Below are 21,468 nucleotides of genomic sequence, written 5' to 3' on the forward strand. Positions count from 1 at the left end.
ACAGAGCATGCCCAAAGAAAAGAAATTAATGTTAAACCACCATCATTTAAAAAATACCAAACTTTTCTCAGAGAAAATAAGATGCTGATTCTTGTGAAGAAAAAATGCTAACTTTCACTTTACTAAATCATAAACTCTCCTAATGTGGTTGAGATAAAAAGGAAAACGGGGACTTCCCTGGTGGTTCAGTGGTTAAGAATCCGCCTGCCAATGCAGGGGACACGGGTTTGAGCCCTGGTCCGGGAAGATTCCACATGCCGCGGAGCAACTAAGCCCATGCGCCACAACTACTGAGCCTGCGCTCTAGAGACAGAGAGCCACAACTACAGAAGCCCGTGCACCTAGAGCCCGCACACCACAACAAAGAGTAGCCCCCGCTCGCAGCAACTAGAGAAAGCCCGCGCGTAGCAACGAAGACCCAACGCAGGCAAAAACAAACAAATAAATTAAAAAATAAAAGGAAAACAGAACAGGACAAATACAGCACGTCAACTCTTCCAAAATATTCAATGTTTTCAACATCTTAATTTTCAATGTTTGAAAAGACCAGGTGCCTGTTAAGAGCTCAAAAGAACATATGTAGGAAAGAATTCAATCAAAAGTTTAATATAATCTGTAAGCCAAAACTTACAACCTTTAGTAGCCGCTTAAAACATTTTGTACAAGTCAGTATAAAACAGTAGGTCATTTATCAGGATGTACTGCGATTTAATAAAAATATTACAATACAAACCCTTGATCAGACAAGTTTAGAGGTGTTTTCTGGGTTTCTATTCTGACTAGATCTAGGCCTCCTAGAATAAATATCTTGCTACATATGCTCTACTATAATTTGAACATGTCATGAGAGAATTTTGATTACTCTAAAATTCTTTTAATAGTAAGTTGCCAGAATTAAGTCCAGAATGCTAATTCTAGGAGAAAGACCACTAGTCTCAAAGTCTGATTTCTTCAGCCTGGCATTCAACTCTCCATAAACTCATCCTGCTCTAGTGAATCAACATTACTTCTAACTATCCCGCAAACACAAGCGTCTTGTTTCTATGAAGTTTACCCTTCAAATATACCTTTACTATCTTTTCTGATAATAATGTTGGCCTTCGTTTTCTGCCTACTCCAAAGTACAATTCAAATTTCATCTTGTCCATGGTCTTTTCCAACTAATTATATATCCTAAAACTGGTCTGTAATACTATTGATACGTGAAAAGCTTTACAATAAATAATTTCACTTGCAATCTGGCAAAAACACTTGAAAGACAAGTACAAAATCACACAGGATACTACTAAACACATGATAACATTCTCAGTGATTACTAACAGTATTCATTCTTTTTTTTGTTTTTTAATGTTTAGCATTTATTATGGTCAAAGCACTGTGCTGGCAGTGAGGAGACAGTAATGAACATGACAAACACAGCCCCTAACCTCCTGCAGCTAGGATTATAGTGCTTGTTATAGTCTAACCTTATAACTAGCAGGTGTTTACAAGGTCACCTGCATTGCTACTTGCACATGAATCTTTAAAAGGGCATCATGAAAAACAATTCTTGATAACACAATACACATTTTCTCCTTCTGACTTATTTATACAGGAGCGAGTTCTCTGCTTTTACAATTACTAAGTGCTTTCTCAATCTAAAATTAGTCCAAAGGAAAAATTAACATTTTGATACTAGTAGGAGGTACTATTGTTGCAAGTTAAATTACTGGCTCAAACTCTCTTGTTGATCCCATTGCTTAAAGCATGACTGACAGTATACTAGCAAGGTTTTACACCCTCATCAGCAAACATCCCTTGAATTTTATAATTAAGTGTCTCTGGAATCAAGGAAAATGCATAGCTCCACCACTTAGAGCTGTGAGAATTCTGTCTCTGTTTCCTCTTCTATATAATGAGCGATAATACTTGATGCCTGTCAAGTGCTTAAGACAGTGTGCAGCACATGCTAAGTTTCAACAGCAGTTAGCAATTCTTAACTTATGGTAAGAAGGCGTAATTCCTAAATACTCATGGCATTTAGCCAGCTTCTAGATAAGAATAGACTTTTTAGTACTACGCTTATCTGTGAGAGAGTGCTCTGATCTAGTCATAAAACTTTTAGTAAAATGTGTAAGATTAAATAATATATTACCTCAAATAGTTTTCAACAACTAATCTTATTCCCTAATTATGGCTTTAACAAGATATATACACTCTTCAGAGTGATTTTAAAACTCAAGTTTAAGAAAAAAAAAATCCTGACAAGTCTAAATTTAAGTCATTTATTTTGGTGAAATAACATTTATGGGAATTTCTCCCTACATTCTGTCTACCTACTGGTGAGGTAAAAGGGATACAAATTCTTATTTTTCTGCCACAGATGTACCACAAACATTGCCCTCACAAAGTAATCAGTGTGTAAAAAACATGATTTCCCACACCTAAAATTTCCCTAAATCAATAACAGCTAGGAAAATCTTTTAAGAATGTAAATCAATAGCTTAAGTCCATTAAATTGAGGATGTGTGTTTCAAATGGCATCAAATGCAATTTCTGAAATTCAGTAATTTTCAGACTATGCCCCCTATGCCCCTATGGACAGTATATTGGTGAGGATCTCTTTTCATTAGAGCAAATTTAGGCCTAATTTTCTCAATATGTTACTCACCTGATTTCTGTGCCTCTTGCTAAAAATAAATATGAACTAAAATTTTTTCTGAGGAAATGTCTAAATTTATTTCTTGTGACTAGGGGCTATGGCTAACTGCTAAGCTCTTCTGATCTCAAAGGAAACATACTATATAAATAAAACGTATATTTAAGTGTGCAACATATTAAAATCTTTTCAATGAACTTATTTCTCACTGCAATTTATTATTTTTCCCCTCTAAAACAGTGGTTCTCAACCAAGGGCAATACCCCCCTCCCCAACCTGAACATTTTTTGACTGTCACTATGGGCGGGGGAGTCTTGGGTGCTATTGGCATTTAGTGGGTAAGGTTTTGGAATCCTGATAAACATCCTACAAGGCACAGGACAGCAATGCACAACAGAGAATTATCCCAACCAGAATGTCAATAGTGCTAAGACTGGGGAATCTTGCTCTCAACCATCTTTAACACTACTAATGAAACAATCCTTCCATAGTTTCCACTCATTTCTCCAAAAAATTTGTCAAACAGGTCCACCACAGGCACAGAAGCTAGCTATGAGAAATAAAAAGAGAAAGAAATCTCTGGCTGTGTGATCTTGGGCAACTTATTTTGTCTGTCTAAGCCTCAGTTTTATCAGCTGTGAAACAGGGGTATTAATAGCCCTTACTTCATAAAACTGCTCTGAAGATTAAACAAGTTAATAAGCGTAAAGCACTTAACAGATGCTGGCACAAAACAAATGGTAGTTAATAGTTACTACTTTTCATATCCTACCTTTACATGTGCTCTTTTCTCCCTTATAATGGTTTTTCTTATGTTTACTTACTGAAATTAATGTCTGTACAATTATGAAAACAATCCAAAATTCTATATTTATATAATATACGTGAACAACCTTCATTTAAATTCTACTTATTATTTTTCTATGCCATTTTCTACCTATCCTCTCCATCAACTAACAGAACTGATAAAACCCATAATGGTTTTTTTTTAAGCCAAAATTTCATCATTTCTACAATCAGAAATCTAAAATCAAAACATGGCTAAGATTTACAATCAACACTTATTTAAAATCATTTATCTCAAATTGAAGATGCAATTTAAAAGATAAATGTTGACATTTAGCTAATATACACACTGTTAAGTTCCTAAAAACACGAATCTTAAAAATTTTTTTAATTGAAAATAATATTCACATTACAAACTATAGGTTAAAAAAGCATCCCAATGTGGTGAATAAGAACATATATAAATTCATTCATACTACAGTAAAGATAATGGTAAAATACTGGTAAACACAGTTGAAAACAAAAATGATATAAGTCATTTCAGATATCTCCTGAAATAAAATGTGATTTTTAAAGTCCATAAATTTAAATCATTTATCACTGATTAAAAAATACTCCAGATGGAGTTAATTCAAGTAGAATTTGTGTGAGGAATTGTTGAGAAAATGAAGACTAACTGAAGTGTAGGGAAAGGAAGCCCCAAAACAAATACCAATCAAAAACAGTGCAAAAACTCTCACATCTTAAATGTGAATTCTGAGTTGATTTTTAAAATACTATGCAAGTGAAGCAAAAACAAAAATGGGAAATTAATTCTAGGTGTTTCGTAAGAAATGAATGACCGGGGCTTCCCTCCTGGTCCAGGGGGTAAGACTCCGAGCTCCCAATGCAGGCGGCTGGAGTTCAATCCCTGGTCGAGGAACTAAGATCCCACCATACTACAACTAAGCCCATGTGCCGCAACTACTAAGTCCGTGCGCTCTAGAGCCCAAGTGCCACAACTAGAGAAGCCCACGAGCTGCAATGAAGACCCAGCACAGCCTTAATTTTTAAAAATAAATAAATATTCCTTAAAAAAAAGAAATGAATAACCAACAACTATTTAGCCTATATTAAGTAAAACTGGATTAGTGCCAAATGTCTTTTCCAAAGACCAAACTGTCCTCCTAAGATCATAACCCTTTTCATTAAGATAATTAAATGTCACTTAGCAACTCACAGTATTATCATAATGATAGTTTAAAATGAATTTGCGGGGACTTCCCTGGTGGCACAGTGGTTAGGAATCCACCTGCCAATGCAGGGGACACAGGTTCGAGCCCTGGTCCAGGAAGATCCCACATGCCGTGGAGCAACTAAGCCCGTGTGCCACAACTACTGAAGCCCACACGCCTAGAGCCCGTGCTCCACAAGAGAAGCCACCGCAATGAGAAGCCCACACACTGCAACGAAGAGTAGCCCCTGCTCACCACAACTAGAGAAAGCCTGTGCGCAGCAACGAAGACCCAATGCAGCCAAAAATAAATAAATAAAAAAAAATTTTTTTAAATAAAATAAATTTTGCTTGGTGGTGGTGGCAGTGGCAGTGGCAGTGGCGGTGGGTGGGAGGGAGGGAGGGAGGGAGAGTGGGAGGGAGGGAGGGAGGGAGAAAACAAGTGGCCAAGCCTACCTGAACCAAGTGGAGAGGAGCCCACACTAAGACTCTGCACACTCCCATTCCTGAGCGGCGTGGGGGATTTCTGGAGACTAGAGCTGGTTACACTTCCTGCAGCTGACGCTACAGATGACGTTGGTGAAGCAGAAGAAACTGAGAGATGAGAAACATTCTCTTGACTTTTGTTGCCTTTGGGTCTACCAGGCCCATGCTTACTTTGCTTATTTCCTTTTCTTTTCTTTTCCTTTACAGTTTCTTCTTCTATGCCAGAAGTTTGAGCCCGCTTATATCCTGCTGTAGGAAGGCTGGAATTACCCAAATCTCCAGGTGAATTTTCAAAGCTTTTAGGCTGCGGAATAACAGCTGAGGTTGAAGGGAGACCAATTATGGAACTAAAACTATTTACCCCCCCTTCCTGGCTTCCAGACTCTCCTTTATGTACATCTTTGGTTGATGATGACTGTTGGGAGTGAGTGTAACTGTCATTACGCAGATCTGAGTCTGTAAAGCTCAAGAAATCCTGGGGAGACTGTACTGAACTTCCCGAAGATGATTTTACACTGCCTGGAGTTCCTGAAAAACTGCCTGTAGTGGGGGAAAAAAAAAAATGGGGTAGGAAAAGAAAAAATTGGATGCAAAAGTTCCCATGAGCAGTAGAAATGACACAATCATCAAAAAGAGAGGATGAAAAAAACTATAAAACTTATTAGGACATCAGTACATAACAAAGCTAGATTTTTTTTAAGGATTATTACTGAAATCAAGTTTATCTATAAAATTATATTCTAAAAATACTTATTTTATAGTTATTAAATTGAATATTAACTCTTGAATTATAAGCTATTACTTGTACAATTACCAAGATATAAGATGTGCTTTATTTAACCTACCTTTTACCATGGCAGCATTCCTCTACTCTCCCCCAAATGCCTTGTGTATGCTTGAGCAAGGACCAAAGAAAAGCAAAGTCTCAAGGAGACTCTGAAATGACTATGATTGAACTCTGAATGGCTTTGGGAACTTCCTTTCTAGCAATTATTGAAGGTATGATTATAAATGTTCCCAACATACAATAAGATCCAAAAGATGTTGCTCAGGTCGTAAGTTCTGAGTTTTAACTTCAAGATAATGTTGGTGAATGTTATCATTCAGTTATATCTACCCCACCAAAACATGGATTTGATCTAATAATGATCATATGGAACCTAATCGATATAACTCACATTCTCCCAGTCCACCTCCCATGGAGATGCATAAAGAAAAGAAACCAGCCACTTATATTCTGTTATTGCTTTTATGAAAGTAAAATCATAGGAGGGGCACCTCTCATGAATCTCTCACAACTGCTTATTTTTTCCCCACTCTTTAGTTAAAGAATATTAGTAAGCCCACCGTGTCATTATGAGATATAAAAACCTCAAGGTTTTTATTTACCAGGTTAAAACTAATGGCTGGGATGAAACAAATTCGATCCACCATCCCACTTCATCAAACACTCTCGCCATGCTTGCCAAATGAAGTAACAAGTGTTTAGACTCAGTTTTGACCAACATCTATTGTGTTTCATAAAACTAAACTATGTCATGTTTTAACTAATGTCTTTAAGAAACGAAAGCTCAAAATAACGTGTTCTGTTGGCAGTGGAAAGGAAATTCCAAGTTAAGTGTTAAATTGTACTGCAGAGCACATTCGTAAGTAATCACACATAAATCCACCTAAATATTTACAAAGATATTTTTTCCCTACACATAAGAAATAATTTCTTTTTAACTAAAGTCTCAAGGTTTTGGTTTTTAAATTTTAAGCTCTTCTAAAATGGCTCATTAAAAACAATTAATAGTTCTAAAATTTAACTCCTTCAAGAGAATATCTGCCTTATTAATTTACAAAATTACTTGTACCTATGTGACCATTTTCAGGCCATTTCTGTGTAAAAAAAATATATACATATTAAGAAGCCATTTACATTACATCAATCATTTAAGGATAACTGCAATTTGCCACTTAATTAGCAGCTATAAAGAAGTTCTTTATTATCCATTCTGATCTGTCACCATCTGTTTTTTTTCTGCACATTTTTGTTTTTACAGCTGGTGTTAAAAGCTCACGACAGCATAGCAAATACTTTAAAACACTTAGTATACACAATATTTTAAATGTGTATTTTCTAAAATTCACATACTACCTGCAATTAAAAAAAAAAAAGCCAACCAATTACCTTAAATGCCCTACCTTTAAATTTCAACTTTTAAAACTTTTTAGGATATTACTTCAGATATAAAAACATAACACGTTCTCTACCATATCTTAACAGAAGCAGGGAAAGACTCTCCAATATTGTGAAGTTTAAGAAAATGAGAGCTCTCTTTTCTAAATGAATTAGTACTTCAAAGATAACATTAAAAACTCAAAAATGCAATTTTAGAAGTACAAAATAAGGTCTTAATTATAGAGAAGAGATGATTGAATTCTACTAATCACATTCAAAACGTGAATGAAGTTACATAAAAATTAGTTTTACAGGAATTCCCTGGTGGTCCAGTGGTTAGGACTCGGCACTTTCACCGCCGTGGCCCAGGTTTGATCCCTGGTCAGGGAACTAAGATCCCGAAAGCCATGTGACAAAAACAAACAAACAAACAAAAAAACCAAAAACTACAGTTTTACTATTTGTTTTCCAAAGTATCATAAAAATAATATACAGTAAATTTATTAAACACAAAACAGCAAATTTAGCATTTCATTTCTTTTCTACTTGTCTAATTTTTTGTTATAGGAGGCAAAAAGAAAAAAGAAAAAAAAGTCTAGGACTTGAAAATCTTGAAGCCCAAAATAACTTAGTTTAAAAATATATGAATATACCTTTTAATGAAGAGGTCAGGAGACTAAGCATCTCTCTACATATTCAAATTATGTTCTGGTAGATTCCGGGTATAATTTTTATTGTCAGCAAAAGCTTTAACAGGGTAAAGAAAAGGACAACTTTTTCCCTCATTTACTCCTAAGGGACAAAGGGCGGGGGTGGGGGCGAGGGAGAGGAGGCCTTTATTTTACTAAATATATTTGTCTCAAACAGTTTCAGCACTTACATTTCTCAACATATTTATTTCAAAATAAAAAACCTAGAATCTAAGGTTTAGCTGAGTTATTTTGTTCTCCATAAAACAGACTTGTCATATAAAACACAGAATGCCTAGTTAATTCTGAATATCAGTTAAACAACAAATTATTTTTCAGTATAAGTATGTCCCAAATAAACGCATGGGACACACACTGAAAAATATAATTTGTTGTTTAACTAAAACTCAAAACTAACTGGGCATCCTGAACATACAGCAGCCATAATTACCAAAAGATATGTAGGCTGAGCAAAATTCTACTTTCATCTTCAAGCTTTATAATAAATACATTAATAATCAGCAAGTATTATTTACTGAGAACTATTTAGCTCCCCTAAAAATTACTCAGTACTTATTCACTTACTGAAAATGTATACCTTAACAGTTTTAGTGTTCAACTGGGAAAGACAAATAAAAACAATTTATAAATTAGAATGACTTTTCTGTTGAGCAGAAAGGAAAGGAAAACTCCAGCTTTTATTGTTTTTCTCCTCAGACTTAAACTTTATTCCACATCTATTTAAACATTAAAAAAATTACAGTTCAACTTTAGAAGCACAGGTCATAACACAAAAAGAAAGCAAAGTTCCCAGAAACATTTGAAGAAGGAATACTAGTCTTTGAAGTAATCTTACTATAGCATCTAATCATAAAATAATCTCTAATTATCCAATAGTTATAAGTAAAAGGTAAATTCTTTTATAAAACTTAACTACTATTGATCATCACAAGAACAAGTATTTCAACTAAAATATCATAATTAATACCTTGCTGGAAAGGACTAGCTGCTGATACAGTCGTTCCTGGATTTCTTCCACCAGGCTTTCTTCCCCTTTGACCTGAGCTGTGAGCTGAAGATTTCTTCCCTTTGCCCTCTGACCCTCTAGCCTCTGAAACATCTTTTGCACTAGTAGTGTGCGCAGAGACTTCCTGGAAATTTGCATTTGTAAATCGTGCTGCAGTATCTTCCAAGCGCTTCAATGATCCAGATATAGAGTTGCTGCTAGTGCTTGTATAAGTCTAACATTTTGATTGAGAAAGGAAGTAAAAGGAAAAAGAACTGATTAAAATTTGGCTACAGGGGGAAAAAAAGATGGCACATTAATAATAAATAATTATTGGACTTGAAAGATAAACATATGAAAGTTTCAGTTATAAAAACAAGTCAGTCTGCCTAAGAAAATCATGTAAAAACAATTTATTTTAGAGTCTGGTACAAATATTTCTTTTAAAAATGTAGATAATTTATAATATGACTGAGCATCAAATTGCAGCAATTAGTAAAAGTACATATTAGTTGTATTTATTAAGTGACACACAGTAAGCAATACAGAAGATACTTGTTTCTCAAGCAACATAATTTTCAACAAGAACAATCTACTTCTTAGACATGAAATTAAAATCAGCTTTAGTGTTCATCACTGAAAGGCAACAGCGAGAGAGAAGTAAGGTACTACAATTTCACTACCTGACTATATCCATTATATTATACAGATCTAGCACAGGTCAGAGCAAGAATTTTTTAAATTCAGGTGAAGGCTGCTTTTCAAAAGAGAAATATTTAAAACCTTGAAACAGAAAAGATTTCTTCCCAGTATTAAGTTGAGGAAACAGTTACATTTTGCAGTTAAGATTTCTAAAAAAAATTAAAAGTACAATTATACCATAAAATTGATTCACAATCACCCCCTATAATTAGTTATGGTAGGGAAACAAAGCAAGATAAAGACAAATTTAAACAGTTTCCATTTTTAATAATCATTTTAATATAAGATGCATGCAAATAATGACAAATTAAATGACTATGAAAGTGTGATGCCAGATGTAAATTAATCAACATGCTTTGAAATTAAAGATTTATATGGTCCAAAGGGTCAGGGATTTTTGTTGCCATTGTTAAATTGGTGCCTGAACTATAACTAGCCTTAAATTTCTGTTGAATAAATAAATAATTTTCTAATACTTCTATCTGAAATCTCCAATGTAACACAAGTGAAAAATCTGAAAATATGCAAAATTGAAATCTTTCACATATTAACAACCACTCAGTACAAAACATCAGATAAATTTTAAAAACGAGAAAGTGACGATAAAAATCAGGTTTGTTAGCAAATCATTTTTAGCAAATCAGTGTTCAGAAAAAAGGAGTAAGAGGAAACTTCAACTGTTTTGAAAACCAAATCTTTACTACTACTTTTCTGCTACTTGCCCCGTGTTGCTGCTGCACCCCACAGTATCTCACTGCCAAGAACAGATTTTCACCATCAAGTACAAGAGACATTATGATCTCATAAAAAACTAATCACTACTGTAATAAACTATAATCCACAAATAAGAAAAAAGTTTTCAAACTAAATTTCAGGAGAAAACACACTCCCATTTAACAAAACAATCATATTTAAGCTGATTAAATTTCATGGATGACTACCTTTCCCATCCAGACAGGTCACTTTCAAAATCACCTGACACTTCACTTTTCCAATATTTTTTTCCAATAATTCAAGTTGATCCTGAGATTTTCCAACCCACTCATTTGACTCTAGTGAAGTTTAAAAGTCATCTAAAGAAAACACAATGAGGTTCCTCATTCAAGTACTCTATGTGTCAAATAAGGAAAAGGAGAGAAAACTGGGTAGAATACCAACAACAGAAATATGCTGTTTCCACATAATCTAAATTAGGGTTGGTCAATTTTCCCAGTCATTTAATAGAATATACTTGCTTACCCCTGAAGTATAAATATGTCCATAAATCCAATGAAAACATGATACTTGGAAGAGAAGGTATTACAAAGAAAGCATTTAATGAAAATTAAACAAATTTCAGTGACCAAAGTCATATTAAATAAAACCATAACGTTTATTTTTTACAAACCTCAACACCTTGTAAGTTTCAAAAAAAAAAAAAAAACAACAAAAAACAAAAACAAAAACAAAAACTACAGGGACTTCCCTGGTGGCACAGTGGTTAAGAATCCGTCTACCAATGCAGGAGACACGGGTTCAAGCCCTGGTCCCGAAGATCCCACATTCCGCGGAGCAACTAAGCCCGTGCACCACAACTACTGAGCCTGCGCTCTAGAGCCCACACGCCACAACTACTAAAGCTCGCATGCCTAGAGCTCATGCTCCACAAGAGAAGCCACCGCAATGAGAAGCCCACACACCACAACGAAGAGTAGCCCTCACTCACTGCAACTAGAGAAAGCCCGCCTGCAGCAACAAAGACCCAATGCAGCCATAAATAAATAAATAAAATATACATAAATCTTTTTAAAAAGATACCACAGGTTTCTTAGTAAGAAAAAAAAAATAACAAAAAAAAACTTTAGCTGAAGATTCTAACAGTTAAAAAAACTTTTATACATGCCCCCAACATCACAAACCTGTTTCCTCAGTCAGTTTCACAACCTAAGTAACTCTCACAGCATTAGTATCTCATTGTTCTGAGAGCCACTATAGTGCTTAAAAATACATATTCATGTAAATTGACCATAAAATGCAAACTAACTACATCAATTGGTACTCAACTAAGTAAAATATAGCCTTCCTTTTTCTTCTTTTCCACTAGAGAGAAAACTGGATATCTGGCTATATTGACAGTCTTTAGAGAAGTGTATAAACACTTTGTGATTTACAGGCAACTTAATGAATCTTTTAAAATAGACATCTACAATGTGTTTGATTTTTGTTTCATGGCCAACTACAATTATTAGTCCTCAGATGAGATGCAAAGCCAATATACCTACTAAATAGCATTAGTTAGGAACAAAAAATATTTCTAACTTCAAACAGAAATTTTTAGACTCATAATTAATCAAAGGCTATCAGAGGTAACCAAAGAAATAGCAGTTATTATATTTTAAAGGTATGCTTGCCTTAGGTTTTATTCTACAAGGCTCTGTAATCCATGTTTGGAAGAAGGAGGCAGAGGGAAGGAAAACAAGCAGTAGCTGTGCCTTTCACCAACATGGTGAAACAGAATAATGCTTGTTAAAAATTTTTTTTAAATTATATACTATTCGGGCTTCCCTGGTGGCGCAGTGGTTGAGAATCTGCCTGCTAATGCAGGGGACACGGGTTCGAGCCCTGGTCTGGGAAGGTCCCACATGCCGCGGAGCGGCTAGGCCCGTGAGCCACAACTACTGAGCCTGCGCGTCTGGAGCCTGTGCTCCGCAACAAGAGAGGCCGCGATAGTGAGAGGCCCACACACTGCAATGAAGAGTGGCCCCTGCTTGCCGCAACTAGAGAAAGCCCTCACACGAAATGAAGACCCAACACAGCCATAAATAAATAAATAAATAAATAAATAAAATTATATACTATTCAAGTCTCTCACAAAAGTCACACATTTTTCACTAGCCCAATTCTTAGGATACAGCACAGAAACTATCAAACATGAAGCACAAAATGAATGAAGACTTTTTAAGGGGGGGAGGGGTGCCAGTAAGCTATGGGACAACATTAAGAAGCCTAATGTACATGCTACTGCACTACCCAAAAAAGAGCAGGGGGGAGGGAGGGGGAGGGACTTAAAAATAATAATAGCAGGGGGAAAAAAGAAAAAATACAGAAATAATAGAAAAACTATGAAATTTGATGAAAACTATAAATCTACAGATCAACTAACCCCACGTATAAGAAACATAAAGAAAATGCCATGAATGCACATCATAATCATATGGCTTCTCACTACAAACCAACAATAAACAGAAAATGATAAAAGCAGCTGGGGGGGCAGTTAAATATGCCTATGTGCTAAGAAACAAGGATAAGGATGAAAACAGATTTCTCATGAAAAAGATGCAAGCTAGAAAAGAGAAGGGTAAAATCTTCAATGTACTAAAAGAAACAAACTATCATTAACCTAGAATTCTATACCAAGCTAAAATACCTTTCAAAAACACAGGCAAAATAATTGTTTTTCAGATAAAAAAGCTGAAAGAACTAATCACCAGCGGTTAACACTATAGTAAATGCTAAAGGTTGTCTTTCAGGCAGGAGGAAAACAACAGAGGAAATGTGGATGTACACAAAGTAATTAAGAGCACTAGAAACAGTAATTACATGGATAAATATAGAAGACTTTTTAATTATTTAAGTCTCTTTATAAGGTAGTTGATGATCTAGAGCAAAAATAATAAGAATGAATTGTGAAGTTTATAAAATATGTAAAAATTTTAAAACATGACAAAAACAGGCCCAAAGCCAAAAGGGTAGCAATGGAAGTATATAGTTGTAAGGTTCTTATATAATACATGAAATGGTGTAATATCACTTGAAGGCAGACTGTGACAAGCTAAAGATATAGAAACCCTAAAGCAACTAATAAAATAATACAATTATTACTAATCAGCCAAAATGCAATCATACAAAATATTCAATGAGAAAAAAAAGAAAATAGGAAGATGAGAAATAATGGACAAATTAAAAAGGACTAACAAAGGATAGATTTAAATACAACCATATCAATAATCACATTATATGTAAATTACCTAAACATCCCCATTGAAAGACAGAGATTGTAACAGTGAAAAAAGAAACTCAAGACTTTATGTTGTCTACAAGACACCCATTTAAAACATAAATACAGAAAGATATTAAAAGTATGGGGAAGACGTATCAATCTAACACTAATCCAAAGAAAGCTGAATTCACAACATTAATATCAGACAAAGTACACTTCAGAACAAGAATTATTACCAGGATAAAGAGGTCTATTCATCAAGAGGATATAAAAATCCTAAATGTTTCTGCAAATTATAAGAGACCTTCAAAATAAATGAAGCAAAAACTGAATAGAGAAAACAAAGAAACAGCAAAATGTATAGTTATAGTAAGAGAGGTTCATATCTTTTTTTCAATAATTGACTGAACAAATAGACGCAAAAAAATGAGGATATAAAGAACTTAAACAATATAAGTCAACTTGACCTAACTGATATTTATAGAAAAACTTCATACAATAAGAGCAGAATGAATACACATCCTTTTGAAAGCATGCAGAAAAACAAAATAATCCATGTTCTGTGTCATTAAGAAAACCTCAAAAAAATTTAAAAGAAATTATAACACAAAGATATTAAATGAGAAATCAACAGTAAGATACGTGAAAAACCCCTAAATATTTCAAAAGTAAATAAAATGCTTCTAAGTAACCTACGGTCAAAGAAGAAATCAAAAAGAAACCATAAGGTATTTGTTCAACTAAGTAAAAATGAAAATACAACATATCATAACTTGTAAGTGGGGCTTAGAACAAAGTTTTTAGCATTAAATGTCCATATTAGCACTTTCTGGTCAGCATGTAATAAGGAACTTTGAAGTCTTCATTCCATCCTAACAAGTAAAAAGCCTAACAAACTGAAAAGTCAATAACTCTTCTTAGATCCATCAGAGAAGCAAGGTCACAGGGTAAACCACTGCCACCAAAATTAGAGAGAAAGACAGACAGATAAAGGGAATCAGAGGGTACCCAGACAGAAATCTCCATGGCAACCAGTATCAGGGTAGGAAAACCTCAAGTGTAATTGACAAATTGTTGAAGGCTCAGTGTGGACAAGTCTGAGAGATTAAAAACTCCAGGAAGGGCTTCCCTGGTGGTGCAGAGGTTAAGAATCTGCCTGCCAATGCAAGGGACATGGGTTTGAGCCCTGATCAGGGAAGATCCCACATGCTGCGGAGCAACTAAGCCTGTGCGCCACAACTACTGAGCCCGAGCTCTAGAGCCTGGGAGCCACAACTACTGAGTCCGTGTGCCACAACTACTGAAGCCCGCATGCCTAGAGCCCATGCTCCGCAACAAGAGAAGCCACTGCAATGAGACACCCACACACCGCAATGAAGAGTAGCCCTCGCTCACCGCAACTAGAGAAAACATGCGCACAGCAACAGACCCAACACAGCCAAAAATAAATAAATAAAATACATAAATTTATTTTTTAAAAAAGATAAAGGTAAGGCAGAGATAGATCTCATTAAAAAAAAAAAAACCAAAAAAAAAAAACAACTCCAGGAGGACCCTCACACTTTTCAAGTTTTACCTCCAGGAGCTCTACCAAGTCTTGACAGTGAATACCAGAAGAAAAATATACACTCATGCTTCCAGCAGGGGAGGCAGAAAGGAACTATTCTAATATGTCAAGGTATTCTGTTCTTCTTAATAAGGCCTATTATCAGGAGAATCTATTTTACCAGAGCATAATCTGCTGGGGTTGTATCAGAGCCTCAAGTACGTGAAGGAAGGGAAATACCCAACTACAATCCCCACCAGTATCCTGTCCCAGCAAAGCAGGGTAGGGGGTGAGAATCACTTGTGAGGTTCACAGTCCAGGGGCACAGGCTCACCAAAAGACTGAGAACTAACCACAGGACTATAGAATGCTTCCTGTCCCTCTTACCATCACATTATTAAAGGCCTATTTACCACAGTTCCTTTTATCCAGTAAATCATATACATCTTTTAACAAAAAACTACAAGGCACACTAAAAGGCAAATACACCGTGTGAAGAGAACGAACAAACATCAGAAACAAAGACAGAGATGGCAGGACTGTGGGAATTACCAACCCAGAAATTTTTTAAACTATGATTAGTATGCTAAGGGTTTTAACGTAAAAAATAGACAGCACGCAACAACAGATGGATATTGTAAGCAGAAAGAAATTCTAAGAAAAAATTAAAAAGGACTCTTTGAGATAAAAAAACCCATAACAAAAATGAAGAATTCCTTTGATGCGCTCATTAGTAGACTGGGCATGGCTATGGAAAGCATCTCAGAGCGTGAGGATATGAAAATAGAAACTTCCAAAAATGAAAAGCAAAGAGAAAAAGAAACTATGAAACAGAGAACAATATCCAAGAACCACAGGACAACTACAAAAGGTGTAACATAGGTGTAATGGGAATACCAGAAGGAAAAGAAAGGAACAGATGCAATATTTGAAGCAATAATGACTAAGAATTTAACCAAATTAATGTCAGAAACCAAATGACAGATCTAGGAAGCTCTGAGAATACCAAGATAAATGCCAAAAAGCAAGCAAGAAAACAAAAACAACACCTAGGCATATCATATTCAAAATGCAGAAAATCAAAGATAAAAGAAAAAACACTCAAAGAAGCCAGAAGGGGGGAAAGCCTTAACTACAAAGGAGCAAAGATAAGAATTACATCTGACTTCTCTTCAGAAACAATGCAAACAAGGGAGTGATGTGAAACATTTAAAGTGTTGCGAGAAAAAAAAACAACCTAGAATTCTGCACACTGCAAAATTATCCTGTAAGAGTGAAAGACAAAGACTTTCTCAGACAAACAAAAATTGAGGGAATTTGTTGCCAGTACGACTGCCTTGCAAGAAATGTGAAAAGTTCTTCAGGGAGAAGGAAAATGAAACAGGTCAGAAACATGGATTTACATTAAAAAGAGCATCAGAGAATGAATCAGTGAAGGTAAAATTAAACTTTGATTTTTTTAATTCTTAATTGACCTTAACAGATAGCTTGCTCAATGGTTGTATCTGATTATATAGTTTTATGCATTCATATGCTTATGTATGTTCATGTATAAGTGAAATGAATGACAGCATTGACAGAAAAGATGGGAAGGAGAAATTAGGAATATTTTCTTATTATAAGGTACTTGTGCTACCATGAAGCAGTATAGTGTTACTGAAAGACGCCGTAGATACGCTGTAAAGATATATTGCAAGCATGAGGGCAACCATGAAGGAAAACAAGTATAATTGATATATTAAGAAATGAAAACAAAATGGAATCGTATAAAATGCTCAGTTAAAACCACAAAAGGTAGAAAACATGTGGAAGACAGAAACAGGAACAAAGACCAAGAACAACAAATAAAAAACAGTAACAAGTTTTGTAGATACTAACCTAACTGTATCAACAATCATCCTAAACATAAATGGTCTAAATATGCCAATTAAAAGACAGAAATTGTCAGAGTGGATCAAAAAACAAGACTCAGGTACAGTAAATATAGAGACACATTGTGATTTAAAAAAAAAAAATCAATGGATGGAAAAAGGTATAACATGCTATCACTAATCTAAACAAGGCAAGAATAGCTGTATTTCAGACAGAGTAGACTTCACAGCAAGGAAAGTTAACAGGGATAAACAGTGACATTATATAACAACAAAGGTATGAAGACTACAAGATGACACAACAATCCTTCATGTGTATGTGCCTAAAAACAAAACATTAAATACATGAGGCAGGGACTTCCCTGGTGGCACAGTAGTTCAGAAATGAAAGACGGAACATTAACTACAGATCTCATGGACATTAAGGGATAATCAAGGAATTTTACACACAAAAAGAAACAGACAATCTGAACAGGCCTGTATCTATTAAAGAAATTTAATTAATAATTAAGCATCCCCACCAAAACACACAAAGCACCAAGACCAGATGGGTTCACTGGTAAATTCTACCAAATTCTTAAGGAAAAAAATTATACCAGTTCTCTACAACCTCTTCCAGAAAACAGAAGCAGAAGAAATAATTCCTAACTCACTCTATGAGGACAGCAATACTATATCAAAACAGACAAAGACATTAGAAGAAAGAAAACACAGAATAATATCACTCATGAAATAGATGCAAAAATTCTCTACAAAGTATTGGCAAATCAAACCCAACAATGTATAAAGAGAATTATAGAGACCTTCAAGATGGCAGAGGAGTAAGATATGGAGATCACCTTCCTCCCCACAAATACATCAGAAATACATCTACATGTGGAACAACTCCTACAGAACACCTACTGAATGCTGGCAGAAGACCTCAGACCTCGCAAAAGGCAAGAAACTCCCCACGTACCTGGGTAGGGAAAAGAAAAAACAAAAAACAGAGACAAAAGAATAGGGACGGGACCTGCACCACTGGGAGGGAGCTGTGAAGGAGGAAAAGTTTCCACACACTAGGAAGCCCCTTCACTGTTGGAGACGGGGGCTGCTGGGGGGGGAAGCTTCGGAGCCAAAGATGAGAGTGCAGCAAAAGGGGTGCAGAGGGCAAAGTGGAGAGGCTGCCCGCACAGAGGATCGGTGCCTACCAGCACTCACCAGCCCGAGAGGCTTGTCTGCTCACCCGCCGGGGCGGATGGCGCTGAAAGCTGAGGCCCGGGCTTCGGAGGTCAGATTCCAGGGAGACGACTGGGGTTGGCTGCGTGAACACAGCCAAAAGGGGGCTAGTGCGCCACGGCTAGCCGGGAGGGAGTTCAGGAAAAATTCTGGATCTGCCTAAGAGGCAAGAGACCATTGTTACGGGGTGCACGAGGAGAGGGGATTCAGAGCACCGCCTAAACGAGCTCCAGAGATGGGCGCAAGCCACGGCTATCAGCGCAGACACCAGAGATGGGCATGAGACACTAAGGCTGCTGGTGCAGCCACCAAGAAGCCTGTGTGCAAGCACAGATCACTCACTACCCACACCTCCCCTCCCGGGAGCCTGTGCAGCCCACCACTGCCAGGGTCCCGTGATCCAGGAACAACTTCCCCGGGAGAACACACAGCGCGCCTCAGGCTGGTGCAACGCCACGCTGGCCTCTGACGCCACAGGCTTGCCCCACATCCGTACCCCTCCCACCTCCCAGCCTGAGTGAGCCACAGCCCCCTAATCAGCTGCTCCATTAACTCTGTCCTGTCTGGATGGGGAACAGATGCCCTCAGGTGACCTACATGCAGAGGCAGGATGTAGGTCAAAAAAATCCAAAGCTGAACCCCGGGAGCTGTGCGAATGAAGAAGAGCAAGGGAAATCTCTCCCAGCAGCCTCAGGAGCAGCGGATTAAATCTCCACAATCAACTTAATGAACCTGCATCTGTGGAATACCTGAATAGACAACGAATCATCCCAAATTGATGTGGTGGACTTTGGGAGCAACTGTAGACTTGGAGTTTGCTCTCTGCATCTAATTTCTTTATGATTTTATGTTTATCTTAGTTTAATTATTATCACTGGTAGATTTGTTTATTGACTTGGTTGCTCTCTTCCTTTTTTTTTTTTTAATATAGAGATATATATATTTTTCCTTCTTCTCTTTTAGTGAGTGTGTAGGTGTATGCTTCTTTGTGTGATCCTGTCTGTATAGCTTTGTTTTTACCATTTGTCCTAGGGTTCTGTCTGTTTTTCTTTTTTTTTCTTTAAGTATAGTTTTTAGCGCTTGTTATCATTGGTGGATTTATTTATTGGTTTGGTTGCTCTCTTCTTATTTTTATGATTTTTTAATTTTTAATAATTTTTTTATTTTAATAACTTTATTTTATTATTTTTTTCTTTCTTTCTTTTCCTCCCTTTTCTTCTGAGCGTGTGGCTGAAAGGGTCTTGGTGCTCCGGCCAGGTGTCAGGCTGATGCCTCTGAGGTGGGAGAGCCAAGTTCAGGACACTGGTCCACCAAAGACCTCCTGGCTCCACATAATATCAAATGGCGAAAACTCTCCCAGAGACCTCCATCTCAATGCTAAGACCCAGCTCCACTCAACGACCAGCAAGCTACAGTGCTAGACACCCTATGCCAAACAACTAGCAAGACAGGAACACAGCCCCATCCATTAGCAGAGAGGCTGCCTAAAATCATAATAAGGTCACAGACAACCCAAAACACACCACCTGCTGCGGTCCTGCCCACCAGAAAGACAAGATCCAGCCATATCCAGCATAACACAGGCACCAGTCCCCTCCACCAGGAAGCCTACACAACCCACTGAACCAACCTTAGCCACTGGGGGCAGACACCAAAAACAACAGGAATTACGAACCTGCAGCCTGCGAAAAGGAGACCCCCAAACACAGTAGGTTAAGCAAAATGAGAAGACAGAGAAACACACAGCAGATGAAGGAGCAAGGTAAAACCCACCAGACCAAAGAAATGAAGAGGAAATAGGCAGTCTACCTGAAAAAGAATTCAGAGTAATGAAAGTAAAGATGATCCAAAATCTTGGAAACATAATGGAGAAAATACAAGAAACGCTTAACAAGGACCTAGAAGAACAAAAGAGCAAACAAACAATGATGAACAACACCATAAATGAAATTAAAAATTCTCTAGAAGGAATCAATAGCAGAATAACTGAGGCAGAAGAACGGATAAGTGACCTGGAAGATAAAATAGTGGAAATAACTACCGCAGAACCGAATAAAGAAAAAAGAATGAACAGAATTGAGGACGGTCTGAGAGACCTCTGGGACAACATTAAACACACCAACATTTGAATTATAGGGGTCCCAGAAGAAGAAGAGAAAAAGAAAGGGACTGAGAAAATATTTGAAGAGATTATAGTTGAAAACTTCCCTAATATGGGAAAGGTAATAGCCAATCAAGTCCACATAGCACAGAGAGTCCTATACAGGATAAATCCAAGGAAAAACATGCCAAGACACATATTAATCAAACTATCAAAAATAAATACAAAGAAAAAACATTAAAAGCAGCAAGGGAAAAAAACAAATAACATACAAGGGAATGCCCCATAAGGTTAACAGCTGATCTTTCAGCAGAAACTCTGCAAGCCAGAGGGGAGTGGCAGGACATACTGAAAGTGATGAAAGGGAAAAACCTACAACCAAGATTACTCTACCCAGCAAAGATCTCGTTCAGATTTGATGGAGAAATTAAAACCTTTACAGACAAGCAAAAGCTAAGAGAATTCAGCACCACCAAACCAGCTTTACAACAAATGCAAAAGGAACTTCTCTAGACAGGAAACAAGAGAAGGAAAAGACCTACAAAAACAACCCCAAAACAATTAAGAAAATGGTCATAGGAACATATATACCCATAACTACCTTAAATGTAAATGGATCAAATGCTCCAACAAAAAGACACAGACTGGCTGAATGGATCCAAAAACAAGACCTGTATATATGCTGTCTACATGAGACCCACTTCAGACCTAGGGACACATACAGACTGAAAGTGAGGGGATGGAAAAAGATATTCCGTGCAAATGGAAATCAAAAGAAAGCTGGAGTAGCAATTCTCGTATCAGACAAAATAGACTAAAACAAAGACTATTACAAGCGACAAAGAAGGACACTACATAATGATCAAGGGATCAATCCAAGAAGAAAATATAACAATTGTAAATATTTATGCACCCAACATAGGAGCACCTCAATACATAAGGCAAATGCTAACAGTCTTAAAAGGGGAAACTGACAGTAACAGGATAATAAGAGGAGAATTTAACACCCCACTTTCACCAATGAACAGATCATCCAAAATGAAAATAAATAAGGAAACACAAGCTTTAA

The 21,468-nt window shown here is 36.5% G+C and overlaps 1 protein-coding gene across 10 annotated transcripts in view; it reads right to left on the reverse strand.

Moving 5' to 3' along the window:
* MLLT10 (MLLT10 histone lysine methyltransferase DOT1L cofactor) overlaps positions 1-21,468 on the reverse strand; it is a 250,863-nt gene that overhangs the window by 69,204 nt on the left and 160,191 nt on the right. For 9 of the 10 annotated variants that reach the window (XR_005018668.1, XR_005018669.1, XM_036842295.1 and 6 more), the window contains 2 exons: positions 8,965-9,217; positions 5,094-5,663 (listed from right to left, as the gene is read on the reverse strand). Coding sequence is in view for 8 of the 10 variants with exons in the window: in XM_036842295.1 (XP_036698190.1) it covers positions 5,094-5,663; positions 8,965-9,217 (823 nt within the window). In the remaining 2 variants the exon portion in view is untranslated. The remainder of the gene's footprint in view (positions 1-5,093; positions 5,664-8,964; positions 9,218-21,468) is intronic. The other variant, XM_036842302.1, reaches the window with a different exon arrangement.

This window comes from Balaenoptera musculus, chromosome 2, assembly GCF_009873245.2.
Source record: "Balaenoptera musculus isolate JJ_BM4_2016_0621 chromosome 2, mBalMus1.pri.v3, whole genome shotgun sequence".
Lineage (NCBI taxonomy): Eukaryota > Metazoa > Chordata > Mammalia > Artiodactyla > Balaenopteridae > Balaenoptera > Balaenoptera musculus.